General features: G+C 44.2%; 1 protein-coding gene and 1 long non-coding RNA gene across 2 annotated transcripts; both read left to right on the top strand.

The window, feature by feature from the left end:
• The first annotated feature begins 2,760 nt into the window (after window positions 1–2,760).
• LOC127335632 (probable transmembrane GTPase FZO-like, chloroplastic) lies at window positions 2,761–12,321 on the top strand. Its single transcript, XM_051362355.2, has 11 exons — window positions 2,761–3,347; window positions 3,787–4,349; window positions 4,470–4,538; window positions 5,185–5,382; window positions 5,867–5,998; window positions 6,544–6,630; window positions 6,733–7,176; window positions 7,713–7,880; window positions 8,544–8,774; window positions 11,549–11,664; window positions 11,766–12,321. The coding sequence occupies exons 1-11, from the start codon at window positions 2,894–2,896 to the stop codon at window positions 12,046–12,048; spliced, it is 2,745 nt and encodes a 914-aa protein (XP_051218315.2). The 5' UTR covers window positions 2,761–2,893; the 3' UTR covers window positions 12,049–12,321.
• A 139-nt stretch (window positions 12,322–12,460) lies between these two features.
• On the top strand, window positions 12,461–14,417 carry LOC139831122 (uncharacterized). The gene is made up of 3 exons (XR_011745723.1): window positions 12,461–12,703; window positions 13,476–13,664; window positions 14,049–14,417. It is a non-coding gene; the product is annotated as an uncharacterized lncRNA (long non-coding RNA).
• Window positions 14,418–21,297: the final 6,880 nt, after the last annotated feature.

Raw genomic sequence — 21,297 nt, 5'->3', positions numbered from 1 at the left:
CCAAGTAGATGCTTGTAACTCCAAGAGGGAGTACTTATGCTCGATAGTGGGTTCATGCCTGCATTGACACCGGGACGATGTGATGAAAGTTCTAAGGTTGTGTTGTCTTGTTGCCACTAGGGATAAAACATTGATGCTATGTCTAAGGATGTAGTTGTTGATTACATTACGCACCATACTTAATGCAATTGTCTGTTGCTTTGCAACTTAATACTGGAGGGGGTTCGGATGATAACCTGAAGGTGGACTTTTTAGGCATAGATGCAGTTGGATGGCGGTCTATGTACTTTGTCGTAATGCCCAATTAAATCTCACTATACTCATCATGATATGTATGTGCATGGTCATGCTCTCTTTATTTGTCAATTGCCCAACTGTAATTTGTTCACCCAACATGCTGTTTGTCTTATGGGAGAGACACCTCTAGTGAACTGTGGACCCCGGTCCAATTCTCTTTACTGAAATACAATCTACTGCAATACTTGTTCTCTTTTTCGCAAACAATCATCTTCCACATAATACGGTTAATCCTTTGTTACAGCAAGCCGGTGAGATTGACAACCTCACTGTTTCGTTGGGGCAAAGTACTTTGGTTGTGTTGTGCAGGTTCCACGTTGGCGCCGGAATCCCTGGTGTTGCGCCGCACTACATCCCGCCGCCATCAACCTTCAACGTGCTTCTTGGCTCCTCCTGGTTCGATAAACCTTGGTTTCTTTCTGAGGGAAAACTTGCTGCTGTACGCATCATACCTTCCTCTTGGGGTTCCCAACGAACGTGTGAGTTACACGCCATCAGCAGTGCCGCCTGCGACGCTTCCTCCGGCTCCTCCTTCACCTCCGGCTTCTCCTTGCTGCCGCCTCCGCGCCTCCCTTGCTGCCGCCGGCTGCCGCTGCCGCTGCCGCCACGCCTCGTGTTGACGGGCGTCGCCGGCTCCTCCTTCACCTCCCGTTTGGGAACGGTGTACGGCGCCGACCGGTAAGACGAGGACGGCGTCGATCGCGCCGGTCCTGAGGAAGAAGAGTGCGAGGAGGACGAGTACGTCGTCCTCCTCGGCTGCCATTGAGGAGACGGCGGCGGCGACGACGGCATCTCCAGCCTTGGAGCGCCGTTGCGGATGCCGCGGATGACGTTGTCGAGGGTGCGCCCCGGAACGCCCCAGAACAGGGCGCGGCCGTCCTTGTTCCAGCTGTTGGGGCCGCCGACGAGGTTCTCGGTGCTGTGCATCTCGACGTCGTACTTGGCCTTGAAGTACGTGGCCCACCAGGCGTCGTTGCCCTTGGCCGCCCATGTCGGATCTGCCCGCTCCTTGGCGGTGAGTTGAGCCCGCCGGGCCTTGATGGCGTCCCTCCATTGATCCGTGTCCGGCTTCGGCGGCGGCGGGATGCCAATACCGTTCACGGCCATCTTCCAGCCGCCGCTGCTTGGCAGCCGCATGTCCGGCGGGACTGGATACCGGGCGTGGTACAGCGCCCACGCCTGCGCCACGGTGAGGCTGCCGCGGCCGAAGCCGTTCGCCGCGGCGATCTTGCGGGAGGACGAGGTCGACATTTTTTTGGAGCGGCGAGGAGAAGATCTGGGAGGGGGGAGGCGGCGGCGATTGTGATGAGCGGCGAGAACTGCAGGGCGTCTTAAAACAGCGGCGGAAGCGGGTGGTTGCACGCAATAACTCAGGCGCGGACGGTCACGCGGCAATGCACGACGAGACGCGTCCCTGCGTCGCCTGGGAAAACAGGGGCGCCATTAACGTCGCTTGACCAAAGGTAGGCGACGGGGTTTTAGCCTTCCGTGCCGCTGACGGGTCAGCCCCGCCACTCCCCGCCTCGCTTTTCGTTGTGTCCGGCGTGCCCGGTGCGTCCCCTGTGGGACGGGGACGGGCTCGGGGCGCCGGACACCGTATGGGGGCGCGCCGGACAAAAATGGGCTTTGGGGGACGCGGCTGGAACGGTTTTTTTGTCCGGCGCGCCCCAAATCCCTTTGGGGAACGCTTTGCTGGAGACAAGGTTCAAAAAAGCGCTAGGCGCTAAGCGAGCGGTGAGGCACTGCTTAGAGGAACTGCTGCTTAAGCGAGCTTAAGCGCCGCTTAAGCGCTCAGGCTAAAATCATACGAACATGAAACAGGGAAGTCAAGATGGGCACATATACCCCTATAATATGCTGTAAATTTGTATCCTAAGCATGTAATGCTACATTTCTGAGGAATACGGGGATTAATACCTTGGTTAGCCTCGGTTTTGCTCCAATTTCTTATAAACACACAAGCAGCTAAGCAAACAATGTAACAAACACAAACAAGCAGCTAAGCTTTACTGGAGTAGCAAGCAACTAAGGAGTAGAGGAGTAGCAAGCAGCTAAGCAAGACCTAATCACCATTAATGCGTCGAGCAAGGAGCAGAGCAACACAGGCAACACACCAACACTCGCATAGAGGAGATTCTAGCACAAAACACGACCAGATTCCTGTCTCGCTTAATCGAACGCTTAGCCCAAAAACGAAGCGGAAGACAACCGCTCAGCACTTAAGCGTACCTAGGCGTACGCTTTTTTGAACCATGGCTGGAGATGCTCTAAGTCCACGCATGTTGGAGATCATGCAACCATCCACTCCGTTTACCAGCACTGTCGTGGACGCCATGCCGAGAAGTCCACAAACCACGGCTAGCCACCGCGGGCCAAAGCATATACATCCGAAAGCCGAATTAAATTTCCGCATTTTTCATAGAGTTTATGTTCATATTCTTTGCATTTGAATCCAAATCAAACGACTAGAAACCACCCGCTTGCGGCCGTGCTCCCCTACCCTATCCAACAAATCCGCGACAAACTCAGTCCGCCACCTCCCACTCCTCACCTCCGCTGTCCACGCGCGCGGGCACTCCCATCCCTCTCGCTCCCCATGTTCGCCGCTTCCACCGCCACCGCCACCGCCACCGCCTCCGCCTCCACCATCCGCCTCTTCTTGCCGCGCCCGGCCGCCGCCTGCCACCCCCTCCTCCTCCCACGCCGTCGCCCCCGCCACCGCTGCGCCGTCGATGCCAGCAGCGCCCCCAAGGAGCCGCCCAGGACGCTGTTCCCCGGCGGGTTCAAGCGGCCGGAGATCCAGGTCCCGGCGCTCGTCCTCCGCGTTCGCGTCGACGAGGCGCTCGGCTCCGGTGACGCGGTGGCCGCCGCCGTGGCGCGCGGCGTGGGGATCGTCGTGCTCGAGGCCGGGGAGGAGGGCGGCGGGCGCGCGTACGAGGCCGCGCGCGCGCTCAAGGCGGCTGTCGGGGACCGCGCGTACCTGCTGATCGCGGAGCGCGTCGACGTCGCCTCGGCGGTCGGGGCCAGCGGCGTCGTGCTAGCCGACGATGGTTGGTCATTCAATTCTCCTCACCTCGTCTTGCTTATTAGCTACTTGCTTTTGTGGACGGACAGTTTGTTGTTCAGAACTTTTCTTTAGATAATGGAAGCTTTATAAACCCCTGCCTCTGGAATCTGAATCAAGAAAATGCATACATAGTCCAATTTATTACTACAACGTTAATTACAAATTGCCAAACATTGTGCCTATCCAGAAGAGGGATAGGCCAACAAAGATGTCATAAAAAGTAATGTGTCAACCCTGGTAATCCTAGTATTCCACTCTGAGTTTCTTTGCGCCAAGCTCCATCAGCTCCCTGCGCCTAAACTTACATGTTGCACCACTTCAGTTTATTTTCTCATCATTTTAATTTATTATACCATAAACAACATTGCAGAAATATACAATTTTCTTAAGAAGTTATTGTCTCTTTTTTTTTTTTGATGCAGGCATTCCTGCTATTGTTGCAAGGAGTATGATGATGAAATCCAACTCCGACTCCATATATCTCCCTCTTGTCGCCAGAACTATACGGTCTTCGGACTCTGCAAGAAGCGCTACAAGTTCTGAAGGGGCTGATTTTCTTATCGTAAATACCGGGACCGACGACTTCTCGGCTGTTTTTGATGATGCTGGTGCTCAACATGTGAAGATTCCCGTTTTCTTCACTCTAAATGATGTACAAACTGAAGACTCTTATTCTGATACAACATCCAAGCTGCTCCAGTCTGGTGCATCTGGCGTTGTTCTGTCTTTGGCTGGCATCCAACATCTCGCTGAAAATATCATAGAAAGGGATTTCATTAAAGTGGGTGCCGCTGATAGTGTACCAGAAGTCACCTACTCTTCTCTCAGTACGCTGGAAGAAGCAAATAATGTAATGGTCCTAACTCGTGAGAAGACAAAAGTTGCTGGATTTACAAAACTAGATGAAAAAGTGATGCAGCTAATAGCGATGGAAAAACCTATTCTCAGTGAAGCTGTTGCTGTTATCCGCAAGGCAGCACCAATGGTGATCATCTAATGTTACACATTTGGTAGTTGAAGATCCCTGGAATGAACTCAGTATATTTCATATCATCGTCTCTAGAATAAGTTTCACTTGATTATAATATTTGATACGTTGTCACAGATGGAAGAGGCTGAACTTCTAGTTGATGCTGCTTCCCGCCTGAGTGAGCCATTTTTGTTGGTTATTGTGGTAATTTTGTGTTTACATTATATATTGATTATGACATCATCCATGACTTCATATATTGATAATTTGTTTTCCACTGCTGAGACACATCAGAAATGTTTATTTTTGTTTACATAAACCATGGATGATGTGTCGTGATTATTTGACAAGTCATACTATGCATTTTCCATGAAGAAGCAATGAACATGTTTTTCCCACAAAGGATTACCTGTGTATTGTTTTAGAGCCGTCAAAATGTATGACCACATCGAATCAACCGTTAGCGCTTTTTTGTTTTGTTTTGTTTTTTTCTTTTCTCATGAAAGGTGGCTCAACTATTTACATCCTTATGGTTAGGCATTTGCATAAACCAACACAAAGCTCATTAGATTTCTGTTTCTGGTACTATAAGACATAATCAGATTGTCATCTAATCATAGTGGTGACATCACAGGTTCTGTTCTAGAGTTGCACAAGCTGACTTGTTGATCTTATTTGTTGTCATGCAAAACCATTTTATTTGAATTGAGAAGCGAGTGTACCTTCTTATTCGCTACAAATAAAATTGACTGTTTTCTCCATAATCTTGAAGTCATTTATCTTTTCTTATGTGCTGGCTTGTTTATTAATCTTATAAACACTAATCCGGATTTCCTGCAATGCATCTCAGGGAGAATTTAACTCGGGAAAATCAACTTTCATAAATGCTCTACTTGGAAGGAAGTATCTTCAGGAAGGAGTTGTGCCCACGACAAATGAGATCACACTGCTGTCCTATTCAGAGGTTGATTCTGAAAGCATAGAACGATGCGAGAGGCACCCAGATGGTCAATTCACATGCTATTTATCGGCTCCAATTTTAAAGGAGGTAAACACAAACTGAACTGCAACCGCTGATACTCTTGCTTATCTCAGAGGAGTATTCTATGCAATTTTATTCTAAAATTCTTCAACCTTGTTTCCTCCAATCCATTCACTAGAGGCTCTAGCCTTTATCCAATACTGTGTTGGCTAAATAAACTAGATACATCTGGATAGGGAAATAGTGGATATCCTCTTTACATCTACTGGAAAGTTATAGTGATGAATTAACAGGAACAAAGCTCTTTCTCCTACAGCATGCTGTAGTTCTCACAAAACACGCCCTATTTGTTAGTTGTATCGAATTCGCTGCAGTTCAGCAATTGATACATTTTAACTAAGGTGCCAAAAGCAGTGTTCCACCTTATCTCCTCTTAGTGCTCTATGTCACATGGCTGGCTATTCTTGTTTCTTTAGCAGTGCAATTTCCTTGTTTCTTTACTTCATAACCTTGTTCATCCAATCTTCATTCTTATTGTACTATTGAACAGATGAACCTAGTCGATACACCAGGAACAAATGTTATTCTCCAGAGGCAACAGCGACTCACTGAAGAATACGTTCCACGAGCTGACTTAATACTCTTTGTCCTATCATCAGATAGACCATTGACTGAGAGTGAGGTAAGAAAGATTATTTTTTCTAATATTTGAACATAGTTCAAATTTCTTGTTTTGTATCTTATGAGAAAGAAATTCTTGAGAATGTTTGCTTCTCCCTCCATCTAAAAATAAGTGACTCAACTTTTTTAGATACGGATACCTCAACAAAATCGAGTCACTTATTTTAAGACGGAGGGAGTAGAAAAAACTGAAATATGCAAACAGGCACCAATACTGACCGATCCAAATATAATATCTACAAAACTAATTGCTTCGGCTTTCATGCAGCTGAGCTAAGTTAAAAAGTTGTTCCTGCAACTGCCAGTCGTTCAGTTCTAATATAGGTTTTGTGTCACTCTTCACTTCAAACTAATTGCATCACATATCTACTAGCCAGACCTCTATCCCCATGAAATCAAAAATGAAAAGGACGATCCATGTCATTGGAGATGCTGGATCTGGGTTTACAAAATCGTCTTATTCTGAAATTTTGATTTATCTTTTCGAGGATGTATTGTGTTTTTGTACCTCCTAATAAAACTAAAGTGTTTGTTCTGAAATTCTAGGTCGGATTTCTCCAGTATGTCCAGCAGTGGAAGAAGAAAGTTGTATTTGTTCTAAACAAATTGGACCTCTATCGGAACAGTGATGAGGTTTGATACTTATATCTTCAGTGTTAAAACATCTCAGCATAACAGTCTTTTCATAGTTGCCATTTCGCTGATCTTGTGGCTTTGCTTCTCAATCCATTGTAGCTTGAAGAGGCCAGCTTCTTTATCAAGGAAAATGCTAAAAAATTGCTCAATACCGAGGATGTAACACTGTTTCCTGTATCTTCACGTTCTGCTCTGGAAGTCAAACTTTCATATTCAAAGAACAATGGTAGAGAGCATTATGGGGAAGTTTTTTCAAGTGATCCTAGATGGAGAAGCAGCAAGTTCTATGATCTTGAGCGTTACCTATTGAGCTTTTTAGATGGATCAACAGATAATGGAAAGGAAAGGGTCCGACTGAAACTTGAAACACCAATTGGAATTGCAGATCGTTTGCTAACTTCATGTCAAAGACTTGTAAAACTAGAATATGAAAAGGCTATTGATGACTTGACATCCATCAGAGATCTTGTTTCTGGTGCAAACAACTATGCTGAGAAAATTGAAGCTGACAGCAATTCGTGGCAGAAGCAGATTTCATCTCTCGTAGGTGTTTCAAATATGACTAATTTTGCTTTACCCTTAATTGTTTTGGGAGTTCTGTGGTGATATACTCATCACTTTGGAAAACAAAGGCATACTGCTCTTAGTTTTCTTGGTTGCTGTAAAATAATAGCATAAATACTAATTTGATGATGCTTTCGTACTTTTTGCTTATATAATTTCATCTCTCCAGAACATTTCTACAAACACATGCCTTGTATTTCCCCTTAGTAGGCGCCATGTTGTGTGTGCGTGTGTGTGCCCACACACCTAGCTGTACTCGGTATTTCCTAACTTCATGTCAGGAATTGTTGTGAAAATGGGATCATGAGTGGTAGTTTAGTCATTTTCTCATGCCATTGCCTTGAACAGAGACCTTAGTTTTCTTATTATGTGGTTGATATGCGTAAATGTGCAGTGATAATTTATATTCGTGTTGTTTACCTAGCATTGACATTTGGTGATAGCAAAACTTTGCATCCTTAATATGTTTTCTTCCTGCTGATTGAGAATTTGTTTCTGTTTCTTGGTTCATGCAGATCGAGAGAGCAAAAAGTCGAGCTATAACCCTCATGGAATCTACGCTTCAGTTGTCAAATGTTGACCTTATTTTTACATACATGCTTACAGGAGAAAAAGGCCCTTCCGCCAAAGCCACATCATTTGTTCAAAATGATATTCTGAGTCCTGCCCTTGATGATGCAGTCGTACGTTTAGCATTCAACTACATTTATCATATCCAAAGTGGATGAAGTTATTTCTTAGAACTTAAATGTTTCGCCAGATCTACTCGTGTGCTGTTCATTCCTGAATTTTCTCCAACTTTGCTGTAAAAAACCAGACAAGGAACTATTCTAGCGCCCATTTTGCTGCGTATTGCTTCCGAGCCAGCTATAACATACTGGCTGCAACATATTAGCTGAACATTCCTAATTAGAGGAATCAACATACAGCTGGAACTTGGAACTAACCATAAAAACTAGCCAAGTTGAAAAGATGGAAACTGGCTTTTCAGTACATTTTGAGTTTGTTTGCCGCATATCTTTTGCTCACTGGCTTGACTAGTGAAAGTTTGACTTGTTACTTCCAGCAATATTAGCTGGGCTCAGAATATCATTGTCTAGACAATCTGCAAGTCACACAATTATGTTTCTTGTAGACATGGATTTTGCATGTTCATCTAATTTGTCAAAGCTTTTCAAATGAGTTGATTTCATTTGGTGTCACAATATTTGCAGCGATTTGTTAAATGTATTAAACCTTGTAATATTTTGTTCATCATTCTTCTTTTAGGAACATGTTTTTATTATTTACTTCAGGATGCTTATTTATTCATGTGATGAGCATAAATATTTCTTTCTCTTTTATAGGATTTACTGAGCGAATATTCAACATGGTTGAGTTCTAGCAATACCCGTGAAGCAAATTTGTATCTGGAATGTTTCCATGAAAGATGGGATTCATTGATTACTCAGGAAGAAAGGCTCCCATCAGATCCAAATGGGCTTGTTAATGAGGGAGAGAAACTCAGCATCAAGGCACTGAATGGTTTCAGTGCTAGTGCCGCTGCTAAGGTTTTCGAAGAAGAAATTCGTGCAGTGGTATGTGTACTAATGTTTATAGTTTGTCCCTTTCTTCGTGTACACTTTATTTTCAATCCATAAACATTACAGTAAGTTTGTCTAAACGAAGAGTTTTAATAAGAAACAAAAAACAAAACACAACTTTCACTCCCTCAAACTTCAGCACAGGTATTTTGTGCTAAGATAGTAGCTAAAGCTTCTAAAATATGCTAGTGTGGGTTTATCTATTGTCTTACATAGACAAAAGGAGACTAGTTTTAAGAGCATCTCCACTCGTTGGGCCTCCCACGCCCAAATCCGGCGATATTGTCGTCCGGATTGGAGGAAAATTTGGCGTGGGGAGGGCCAGTTTCCCAGCCGCGATCCCGGGCCTAGCCGTTGATCTAGTTTTCGAAAACGTAAACTTGACGAAATACGGCAAAAACTTGACGAATTTCGGCAAAAACGACTGAATTTAGACTAACTTTAATGATATTTACTATATAGAGGGCGATGTTCATACATAGAGGCCGAATTCGACTAGGAGAATACAACTCTAAATTTTAAAACACGGCGCTCTACAAGCCCAAACGGCGGTAGAACACCGTGTTGTCGCCGCCGTCGCCGCCATCGTCGTCGGAGCAGTCGTCGTCAAACTGCGGCGGCGCGGCCTGGCTGCTGCCCTGGCCGGCGTCTCCCCACCGGCGTGGGGATGGCGATGGCTTGTACCATTCGTCGTCGGAGGCTTCGAGGTCGATGACGGGGACGGCGACTCCGGATGGAGGTGTCGCAGGCCGGCGGTAGCGAGCGACGTCGTCGGCGGCGGTTGGAGCAGCGGCGCGGGCGGCGAGTTGACGCGCGGCGGCGCCGATCCAGCAGCCGCCGCTGCTGCTCCGCCTCCTCGCGCTCCCGGCCGCGCCTCGACCACTCCGGCGCGGCGTCCTCGGGGAGGGCGTTGTCGGCGGGCACCGTGTCCTTGAGCGACCTGGCGATCGCCTCCGCCACGGCGGCATCCTCCGCGCGCTTCGCCTCCTCCTCGGCGAGCTTGTTCGCGGCGTCGTTGTTGGCGGCCGCGGCGGGCTTCCTCTTCCGCCGCGCCGCGGGAGGAGGGTCGGTCGCGGATGACGAGGGCGCCGCCGTCGCGCCTCTCGCTCGGCGGTGGAGACGCCGGCTCCTTCTTGACGCGCGTCTGTGCCGACGGAGACGTCGCCTCCTTCACCGGCGCCAAGGACGGCCTCGACGCCGATCCGGAAGACGACGAGCTGGCAGCCATGCGCCATGGCTGCCAGATGTTTCCCCGACGGCGGTTGGCCGATGCCCTCGATAGAGGGGGCATCGTCAGCACCGGGTAGTTGCCGCCCTCGATGTGCTCGAGGACGTTCGCCAGCGTCCTATCCGGCACGCTCCACCAACGTCGGCGGCCCGCGGCGTTGTTGCGCGGAGGCGGAGGCGGCGGGCCGTCGTAGGAGGCGAGCTCCTGCTCCCACCGCTGCAGGAAGTGCGAGTTCCACGCCGTGTAGTTGTCGGGGTGGTGGCGTGGCTCGGCGCGTTCCTCGTCCGACATCATCTGTCGAGCCTCCTCGATGGCGACGTCGAGGGCGTGGCCCCGGGGCGGCGGCGGGATTGGTACGCCGCCAGCACTTAGCCGCCACCCCCCGCCGGGAGGCCTCGTGTCCGGCGGGCAGGGGTACCCCGCCTGGTGGAGGAGGTGCCCCTCCCACGCGTGGAGCGACCGGCGGGGGAAGCCGTTGTTGGCTGCGCCATCGTCGTCGTAGAACGCCATGGATCGGGAGATTGGAGGGAGAGTGGAGCGGGGACACGCGTCGCGGCGAGTGGAGCGGGGTATATATGCGCGGCTGGTGCCGGCGAGTAAATGCCGGTGGAATGCGACGCGTCCGCGGCGACCTGACCGGCGGCCTTTAGTGCGCGCGGAAGACAATGCGCGCGGAAGACGATGCGCGTGTCGCTGACCGGTCGGGTCCACCTCTGCGGCGAAGACGAAGCGAAAAGCGCGGGAGAAATATCTCGGCGTTTCGCGCGCTTTCGCTTCATCCGGAGTCCCCGAGCGCTCCCCGGTAGGCCGGGGTTGGCGTGGGCTCGCCGGATGGATGAAAGCCCAAATCCGGCGAAAAACAAGGAACCGGGGGCGCGGCTGGGCCATTTTTCGCCGTCCGGATGAAAAAAAGGCACGCCGGGGGTCTGTTCGTGGGGACGAGTGGGGATGCTCTAATGCACATGCTGTGTAATTGGTTATCAAATCGTCTGTTCTTAGGAATATATGTAAAAGGAAACTTTACATTAGAGTGGCCTTTAAAGAATCAGTAATTACTCAGCTTCTATGGTTTAGTGGATTATGTGAGTACATACGAGTATTCTGAATGATCAGATGTAACTAGATGTGGTACCTGTCTGTATACCGCAAAAAAAAGGGTCAAGTGTAATGCACCTCCCTCATTAAATCCAGCATGCGGAATTTTATGTTGGTGACTCGGCCCTGTTTTGACTATGCACACGGATCAAGGAGATTACATGTTTGAGGAAGGCGCATGGGAGATTACTGAACTATCGTACTTAATTTTCCTTTGGAAGATAGGAGAATGCTTTGAGTGGGTTGTTGCAAGTAAATGTCCCAAGAGAAGAAAGAAGGAGTAGCATATGAAAAACATTTGCACCTTATATCTTGCAAACAATTCTTAAAAGCACTTCAAAGTTCTAACTGCTGGTTGCTCTATTATGAGTTTAGTCTTCGGCGTGCCTACTTTAGAGGCTGTCTCTAATTTTTTTTGTACTTATATTTTCATGGCTTCCTGAAGGCTACAGGAACTTTTGGGGGGCTTGGTGTCGCTGGACTGTCAGCATCTCTTTTAACCTCTGTTCTGACAACTACACTCGAAGATCTACTTGCTCTTGCTCTTTGCTCAGCTGGCGGGTAATTTTTGATTGATACTAATTATAAACCACACTTTTGGAAAATATGTTTGGAGTGCATGGGATGAGCTCATACTTAACTAAATGTGTATTTTTTTTCAGGTTTTTTGCAATATCTAACTTCCCTGGTCGACGGAAACTTGCGGTAGAGAAGGTCAGCAAGGCTGCCGATGAACTATCTCGTAAAGTTGATGAAGCTATTCAGAAGGATATATCTCAGAGTGCTAGTAAGCTTGTCCAATTTGTCGACGTTGCCAGTAAACCATACCAGGATGCGTGCCAGCGAAAAATAGATTGGCTGCAGAGTGTTCAGAGTGAGTTGTCCGCTGTTGAGCGTAAGCTCCAAAGTTTGAAAGTCGACATCCAAAATCTCCATGAATTATAACATCATTACGTTTTGTTGACGTTTTCTTGATTTGTTTGCACTTACACGCGCTCATCATTTTTTCGGTGCTGTACTGCGATGATGCTGGTGTAGACCAGTTGTTGTAGGATAGATATATGTGTAGTATATATGTGTTGTACTTGTACCTTCCAACCAAATGACAGAAGTTCAGTGAAGCCCAGAGGGCCTGCACATGAGCTGTGTAAATTGTAATGGACCACATCGGTGCCCTCCTGCTCTATGGAAATGTTAGAATCAGTGTGTTAATGTGTATTGCTGATTCATATATTAACTCAGGATTCTTCCAGCATTTTTTTTCTTGACAGTGCAGAACTCTTCCAGCTGGATGCATCTACACACCCAAATCTGGCGGCTGTTATATGTCGTTCAGATTTTTTAATACAGGTGAATCGATTCCCTTTAAACATGACACACAAACAAACTTGTACGGATTATAAAACAGATGTCAAATAGTACTGAACTTGTTCTTTCTCCAGGATTGGAAAAGGGCAGCTTGTTGGGAACAGATGTCGAACACTGAGCTTATTCTTTCTCAAGGATTGGAAAAAGGGCCTTAAAGTTGAGACATTCAGGGTGACGGAGGATTTATTTATCTCAAGCACAGATTAATTAACAAGCAGTTGAATTTTTCATGGTACTGGAACATAGTGGGGTGCCTAGTTCCTAAGTATAAATTCCATCTACTTGCCCTTGTTTATAAAAATGTCACCAAAGCATGTCTTCTAGTCTAATTAGCCTTTTCTTCCTTACATCATCATCATCTAGCATAAACTTTTCCCGCTTAAATTAACGCTACAAATTGTAGCCCGCAATGTGCGATGGCTCAAGGAGAAGCTGCTGTGCACGGTTGCGGTGCTGGATAGCTGGACACGTTCAAAGAACGGCGCGCAGAAAGGTTCCCGCCATTGTTTAAATCAGCTCAAAAGGCCCTTAAGCTGACATCACAACCATCATTCGGCCGGAGGCTGAACTGGTGAACATGCGGTGTTTCAACTTTGAAGGGATAGCCGGGGCAGGTGACTAGCTAGTTAGGCTTCGCTTTGGATTTTTGGGGGACAAACTAGTTTCCTAGCTAACGAAGATATAGTACTTTTTCATGGTGCTCAGCCGTCCATATAGCTAGGCTTTGTCTACATGTTACACAGGCTGTGGTTTTGAGCCCCGAGTCAGTTAAACGGCTGCCTGCATCTTGATTTTGCACCATATAATGATCTTTCCTTCCTCAGATGGATGTCATTTTCCCATTCATTTATTACAGTAACACCATTGAAGTGATTCTTAATTTGCAATACATAAGACCCAAACTATCTAACTACGACCTCGTGTCGTGACCGCCACCTACTTTTAACTTTTCTCAAGATTAAGTGAAGAACTGCATCATAAACAAAAGTTCTTCCGTGCCACAGGTGTCAAAAGGGAGAATGGACATCACGGCGCTCAATTGTCAAAGGAACCTAGTGATTCAGCACCAAATATCAGGGGATAGGGAGGCCCTTCCCCGATGTCATCTCTCCTAAGCAACATTGTCCAGCCATTTTCTCAGCCCCAAAGAGTTATGAACGTACATTCTCTTTTGCTTAAGAAGGCAAAAGCAGGCAAGTGCTCGAACATGCTTTCATTTAAGATATGCAAAAGCATGAATAGGTAGCTACTCGGTACCACCAAATAACCCTAGATACCCCTAACACATGCAAATTAAGGTTATGTTGGTCATCACTGGTATATGGGCTTATGCTACAAAAATTGATTATTAAGCATATAGGCAACTACATGATCGTCCGTCCAAATTATGCTTCGTGTGTCACTAACGTCAAGGATATATATTATTAAAAAAGGTCAAGGAAATATATGCTTTGCGGAATCTAGTTTAACAAAAAATCTTTTAGCTCGATAGCCATGGTAGGTGGGTGAGAAGTTCATAAAAACGAAGTTGTGCTTAAGTGCATAAAGACAACCATGTGAAGTTATGTGTGGTGCAGGTTTAGAAGATCCACCATCAAGATGATTACTGGAATATTGCTTCACTTCGAGGGTGAAAATCCGTGATGTCTTCATTACTGCTCGTACCCAGCAACGACAATCTTGTGTTCTGAAGGCGTTTCTTTGTTCGATGTTCTGGCCTTGATTGGTTGGACCTAGCACCCAATATGAAAAATCGTGGTCTTATTTAGTCGTAGGTGTTTAGTTGTCAAATTGTCGTCTATCTCATTACTCTGTTTATTGTTAATTTAGCCTCCTTGCTGTGTATATACTTTAATCATATATACCATGATTGTGTGTATCCAACGATATAGAGGCCGGGAGGTTTTACCTTTCTTATAAAATAGAATATAAGTGATTTCCTAGAATATTTTGTCATGTGTTACTGAATCATTATCGAAAAAATGGGTTACTGAATAGTGTCCACAAGTATAATGACAAATGTTCACCACAAGATCTATCGCAACAGATGTTCACCAGCGATTTTCTTCTTATCTACAATCAAAAGGTAAAGGTACACATCAGTAGAAATGGACTGATATAGGGAAATCTTTTCTCGGCAAGAGGCCAAAACAGAGCACCAGCCAACCATTGCGTATATGCATCGCCATCAAGAAGCTGGGGAAAAGACAATCCCATGTAAAAGGTTGCTGGAGAGCTTTTGTGCTCCTCGGCTAACGAATTGTGAACCACCAATTCTGGTGGTCCGATTAGTGGCTGCGAGGATAAAGAATAAGGACATTTACAATAGGAAATCCTTTATATTATTGGAATATGTTTTCTTCATTGATGCTTAAGGGATATAATGCAGCCACAGCATGAAGTATGAGTACTATTTAAGGAAACCGTAAGACTATCGCTTTTGTAGTTGCAGGCATGTGAGTGTTTGTTTTTATCGGATAGTCAAAATAATATTAGCTTCTGTTTGGGATTGAGACGAGAGTCTAATTCCCCAAAGTGCTTGGCTATATTGATCACAAAATTTTGTTATTACTATTTTACAACGTATGAAATGAATGGCGAGCAAGGCAATCAGGAACAACTGCACCAAACCATTTTATGCACTATGAAGTGTGTATGGTGGGGAGAGATGTTCAGAAAAGAAGTGGTGCAATGCTGGCCCCTCTTGAATTTTTCCATGGTGCTCGGTATACTTCGTCCATCAAAGCCTCTTAAAGTGTGCACACTGTTTTGTCCAAAAAAAAAAAACAGCTGACTAGACAATTGTGTTCTTAGTTTTTGATCAATATGCAAATGGCTGTGAGCTGAGGTTGACATGGACTAAAGGGGAAAAAAAACATGTTGAGAGTTGAGGTGGCACGTTGTATCGTTAGACTAATAATCTCCACTGAGGAAACTCAGGGCTAGTATGTCTCCTGCCTTTTTCTCTCTATATTGTCTGCTACTGTCACTGGTCATCGATCACAACGTCTCATTCTAAGGCAAGCGTTTCTACCTGTAAACAGTAAACTTATATATGAATTTGTGAGTAGTAATTTCTGGCTCCCGAGACCGGAGCTCAAGTGCTCCTTTTGTTTTTATAAAAATTAATTTTTCATACAAGTCTTAAAAATTGAAAATAATTCTGGATTTACTCAATGATGTATAATGCAAACATGAAAACTCCCAATTTGAAATACTTTGTATTTGAGCTATACATAAATGAAAACGTATGGGTCTAAGCATAGGTAATGGTGTGTTTATTTTCAGAACTCCAAATTTATCACATTTTATCATTCTTGTGTAGCCCAGGCTTTAAAGAATTCCACTTTGCAATTTTGCATGCTTCTAGGATATATCATTGACTACATTTGTTTTTTTAATAAAACCTTTGAATATGATTTTTGAATTTTTTGAAATAAAGAAAGCACTAGAGCTCAGGAGCCAATAGACTTTTCAGACATATACATACTGTGCTTATGTTATCAGACCTCTGCAAATAGAATAAAAATCCATGAAATTTTGGTAGTAGAACTTACATTAGTAGCACTGTACATAGAACATAAGAGGGTGGGAGCACGGGATACTTCATTATGTTGATCGATGGCTCATACATATTTTATCTGAAATCAGCACATACAGAATAAAATTCACTACCTTTTACATACCCGTGCTTAGCAAAGTGACCAAATATCTAACTATTTTTCTAAGGCTAGTTTTCTGTTCAGAAAAACCAACATTTGTGTCCCTCAACTATTGTGAAAAGACTAGTTTTAGTCCTCAACAGAAATACCGGACACTCTTGTACAATGAGATGGCAGTGGTTTCACACACATGTTATAGCAGTATACACAACTTACCTAAATAATCGAAACCAGCGATGTACTTTTTTCGAAACCTTGCCCAATTTAATAAATTAAGGAAAAGACAATGAAACATATTAGGAAGATGTCGAAAATAAGATTTTGTTCAGAAAATGTTAATTATGAGACCTAGGCTTTATAAAATGTCAATGTGCCCCGAAAAATGAAAGTAAATAAAATTTAGTGGAAAAATCGAAATTTGGTGATATTAGGAATATTTCATTAAGGTGAATTAAAATATAACCAAAATTAGAAAGTAGAAATATATGAATCATTCGAGTTTTATTGAATGACATGGTTTTAAGAATATTTTGTAGTGGACATTATAAAACTAATTTAATATTGAGTAGGTTTTGAAGAATATTTATCCTATGTCTTCAATTTCTGGTTTCTAACTTTTACCTTGCATATCAATATTGTTTCTGTAAATATTTTTTATCTTATTATTTTTCTATTTATTTATTGAGTAATCAAGGCCTTTCTTAAAAATCCTTCTTTAGTTTCTTCAAAAAGAAATTATTATTTTTTGCCATGTATGTGTACCTAATCATCGACACATAATAATCAAAATTTTCAAGGGAGCAAGGCGACTATCTTGGAATTATTAACAATTGAGGAATAAAAAATAGTAACATTTACTAGAACTGAGGAACACACATTATAACAGGGTGAATAGAGAGAAATAAAGATTAATTCTTATGTGGGACTTTATGGGGAGAAATTAAGGGGCATACATCGATAATATTAAATATTTAATCTTTATGCTGCAAAATTTATTCTGGTACATATGTCTTGAATAGAATAAATGTTGGTTTTATTTGTTGTCGATCTGAATTTTGAGTTACAAATTACTTTTTTACAGAAATTTGTTGAAGATTTCTACCGTGTTTTTATGGAGTCCCCTGTCTCAAAATGCAGGGAAGGTTTGACTTCGCTCGAACTTTCATGTAACATTTTAACTAGTAATATTTTAACTATATCAATTGGGAATATATAATTTGCATTATTGCATAATGTTGTACTTGTTCCTGAAATGAGCGAACAGTCGCACTAAAATTTGTCTAAATAAATGCAAATTAACTATAAGTAATATGGACCGGAAGGAGTAGTTAAAATTGTACATCATTGACTTGAAAAAATCAAGGCCATTTGCATTCGGAGATGAAGGGAGGATTACGGTATCTCCAAGGTTTTATAAACAATGGTTCTGCTAATTCATAGTCGACCGAGAATTAGCTTAGCTTTCAGTCGATTTTTAACCATATGGTTGCGCTTTGTGCTAGCCTAAGTTGCACTATAAGTTGTAACGGGGTTGCAACTGAGAAAAAAATTCGGGCCGTTAAATTTCTTCGTGATTAGTTCTAGTCATGAGTTGCAACAAAGATTTGAGCCTTTAGATTGCTTCATGATTCATGCTACTAGCAAGTTGCAATATTGGTTGCAATTGAGATTCAACGGACATCACTTAGAATTAGTCACACCCTATAAATAAAGAATACTATCTCCATCCCAAAGCTTAAGGTTTATATTTTTTTTCCAGAAAATCAAACTGTGTTAAGTTTGACTAAATTTTTATTAAAAATCATTAACATAAAAATTACAAAATCAATATTATTAGATAGATAACGAAATATATTTTCATATGATACCTATAAAATATCATATTTGTTCATAAATTCTTCTGAAATTTTGGTCAAATTTTACTTTGTTTGACTTTCTGACAAAAATATAAGTTTTAAGCCTTGGATGGAGGTAGCTAATTAAATGGCTGACTTCACGTAATACGCTGCTAGTGCATCCCTCCCGAATTCCCGATGCTCCCTCCACTGTAATCGAAATCGAATCGGAGTCGGAGACCCAGGCGGCTCACCGTCACCGTCAGCAATACTACCCGGAAGAATCTTGCCTTGCCCGTGCTTGCAACACTGCCGGACGGGGCCTATATAAGCTGGTGGCGCGGGCTCTGTTCTTCCCCACAAAACACACATTGACACATTGTCCGCGTCATCTCCTAAATCAAATTCGTTCACTCTGTTCTTGTGGTGGAAGGGTTACTCTGCAGTCACCCTCTCCTCCGCATCCTCCGTACTGCAGCACCGATCAAATCCACTCGCCTAGTTCCCTCCAAATCTTTATATACACCAAGCTTCACCTCCACTGCTCCACACTCGATCTGCGTATCTGCATTCACGATGACTAACTCCGCACTCGACTCACCAGCCGGTGGTACCTGGGGTTCTCTGTGCGGTGTGCAAGAACCCGTGAAATCTCGGCATGTGTCCGTGGTGCCGGCCAATGCCAAGAAGCCGGCGTACGGACTGAAGAGGAACCTGGAGATGTGCACCGAGGCGCTCGGTTGCGAGACCGGTGGCGTCGACACGACCATTTACGACACCGATGATGCCGCGGCGAGGAAGAGGTATGCCATGGCGGAACGCGACGAGGACGAGGAGGAAACGGAGATGGAGCGGAGGGTGCGCGTTCTGCCACCGCCGCTGACGACGCTGGCGGTTGGCGCCACCCGCATGCGCATGGTCCACGAGCGGCACGACGGGCGGCTGGAGGTGTACGCGGTGCGCGCGTCGGCGATGGAGGCCGAGCGGAGCGGCGGCCGTCTCCGCCTCCGCTTCCTCCCCTGCTCCGGCTGCAGGTGCAATGCCGCCGTGTGCAGCCAGCAAGAAGCGCAAGAAACCGAAGAGTACGAGACCGAGGAGGTTGATGAGCCGGAGGAAGCGTACGGGAACGCGAAGTACGTGCGCGGTGGGCGGTGCGTGGAGGCGGAAGATGTCGCGGCGGCGGCAAGGTGCGGCGAGAAATGGGAGCCGGAGCAGGCTGCCGCGTTCTGGGTGGCCATTACCTGAACTAAAACGGATTCGTTTTTTACAGACAATTACTGATTGGTTTCCTGGCTGGCTTAATTTAGCTTTCAACATCGATTTCAAACTAGCACCTAGCAGTCACTACTCACTCCGCCGAGCTTGAATTGGCGAGTTCATAGCTTAAAAATCGCGATTCACACATGTTTCTACAATGCTCCAACATGATGCAAATGCACATCTTATTTGCGATGTACACTCTCATCATGTTGCAATGACTCTGGAGCAGTGGAGCCTGGGGTTCTTCAACCGGCTCGTGTTGCCAATGTGATCCATTTTTATTGTATGTGTTATTCACATATCTTTCAGACATTACTTTTTGATGTTGTATGGGGTCGATTTTTTCCAACTTTGTTGCAGTGAAATGGGGAGTAGTTGCATAAAAAGAATTGTGCAAGGATGTGTTCGAAATGTTGGATTTTTTTTTCAAAACTTCACAGGCAACGGGAAAGATTGACAGAAGTGACGCCGCACACACATAAAAAAAGTTGCCGCCTAGGTATTTATGTGGCGACGGTGAGACGTGCCATATTTCTCACTAAAGATCTGATGGTGGTGGAGGCAGCTTATTTTGCCTGATTTCCCCCACATCAGCAGATTAACGCTTAGCATGTTCCAAATAAATTTTGTGTCATGTCTAGAGCAATAGAGCGGTGCGGGCAAGGTTTTATGAGTCCTCCCACTCTGGCTCATGTGTCATATTTATTCGAAATATAGTAAAGTGGGCCGGGCTAGTGGTGTTCTCGATGGTTTTGTATCTTATGAAGGTTACACCTACCTTTTCAGTCTTCGATGTAAAAAAAAAGCCGTAGTGACAAAATTTTGTTTAGAACAGAGTTTGCTTGGGTATAACTTAACCAAAATATTATAGTACAAACTTCCATGCAAATTGATAGTAAAGATTAAATGTACAGTGAAAGAAAAAAGTTTGAGTTTGAGCTGTAGTTAAGTCCTCTAACTTTTAGACATGTTTTTTGCCATTATGTTGGTAACAAACAAAATCATGCGGGTACCACAGTATTATACATTATTACAAAAAAAACCCCGGAACCGAGTAAGTTAGTACATGGCCATTAAAAAAGGAAAATAATAGCAGATATATAAATGTAAAATCCATAGATTATCTTCTCTCAGACGAAAAACATACAAACGTGAAACTTTACGAAAAAACATAGCTTTAATAATAAAATGTTTGCTTTTCCATCAGATCGTTTGCTACACGAATGTCTAAAATGACTGCGAGGATGCAGTTTCACCCTAGGTTGGGAAAAATCCTCACTTTGAATACTGAAATGTAGTCTATTGTGTTCGTAAAAATGGTTGGACCATATTTGCTACAAAAAATCATGAAAATGTCCGACCCACATTTGCTAAAATTATTCATGAAAATGTCTAACTAATTTTGTTTGTAAATTAGAGCAGGTGAATTCATATGATCGTATCTTTATAGGATTTTTAGCGCTATAGTTATGTGTTGCCAATTTCCATCTAAATTCGATGTATCATGCAAATCTGCAATCCACCGATTTGTTTTTTGAAATATGGTTTCCTGCTATATATATTGTTTATTTGTTTTGCTAATTCTCAGGTGAGTAAGAATTAGCTTAGTTCTTAGTCTAGACCATAAGATTGTGTCGTGATTCGTGCTAGCAATGAAATACAACATAGGTCGCAGCTGGGATTTTTTCAGTTGCACATGAGGTTGCAACTAAGGTTTGACTATCATGATATCCTCTTAGTGGAAATTAACTTACTTCTTAGTCGACCAAAAATTATTCACACCCATTGTTTATTGCATCAGAGCTTTAGAAGGAACAAATCTCTCCCTGACATTTTGTACAAAATAGAATACTAGCAAGACTATTGGAGATGTATTCTTCACGCTGTATGCCGTCAAATGCACTCATTTAAGTCTAGTTGGTATTTCACAACATCCTTTTGTTCTCATTTGTCTAAATTTATACAAAAGAAGTACCGCACATTTTGCTGGTACAGTTTGCTTCTTTTTTAAGTTGGCACATACTGTGATGGTGTTGGGTATCTAATCATCTAGCCTTTCGGTGCCGTCT

Source organism: Lolium perenne, chromosome 1 (genome assembly GCF_019359855.2).
Source record: "Lolium perenne isolate Kyuss_39 chromosome 1, Kyuss_2.0, whole genome shotgun sequence".
Taxonomy (NCBI): Eukaryota; Viridiplantae; Streptophyta; class Magnoliopsida; order Poales; family Poaceae; genus Lolium; species Lolium perenne.
This window is presented reverse-complemented; position numbering and strand designations above follow the sequence as displayed.

What these genes read in the sequence shown, in the direction of transcription:
- LOC127335632 (XM_051362355.2), top strand. Translation starts at nt 2,894, where the DNA reads ATGTTCGCCGCTTCCACCGCCACCGCCACCGCCACCGCCTCCGCCTCC. An exon ending in CGGCTCCAATTTTAAAGGAG is followed by an intron (nt 5,383 to 5,866) that starts GTAAACACAAAC and finishes ACTATTGAACAG; the next exon opens with ATGAACCTAGTCGATACACC. An exon ending in AAGAAGAAATTCGTGCAGTG is followed by an intron (nt 8,775 to 11,548) that starts GTATGTGTACTA and finishes GGCTTCCTGAAG; the next exon opens with GCTACAGGAACTTTTGGGGG.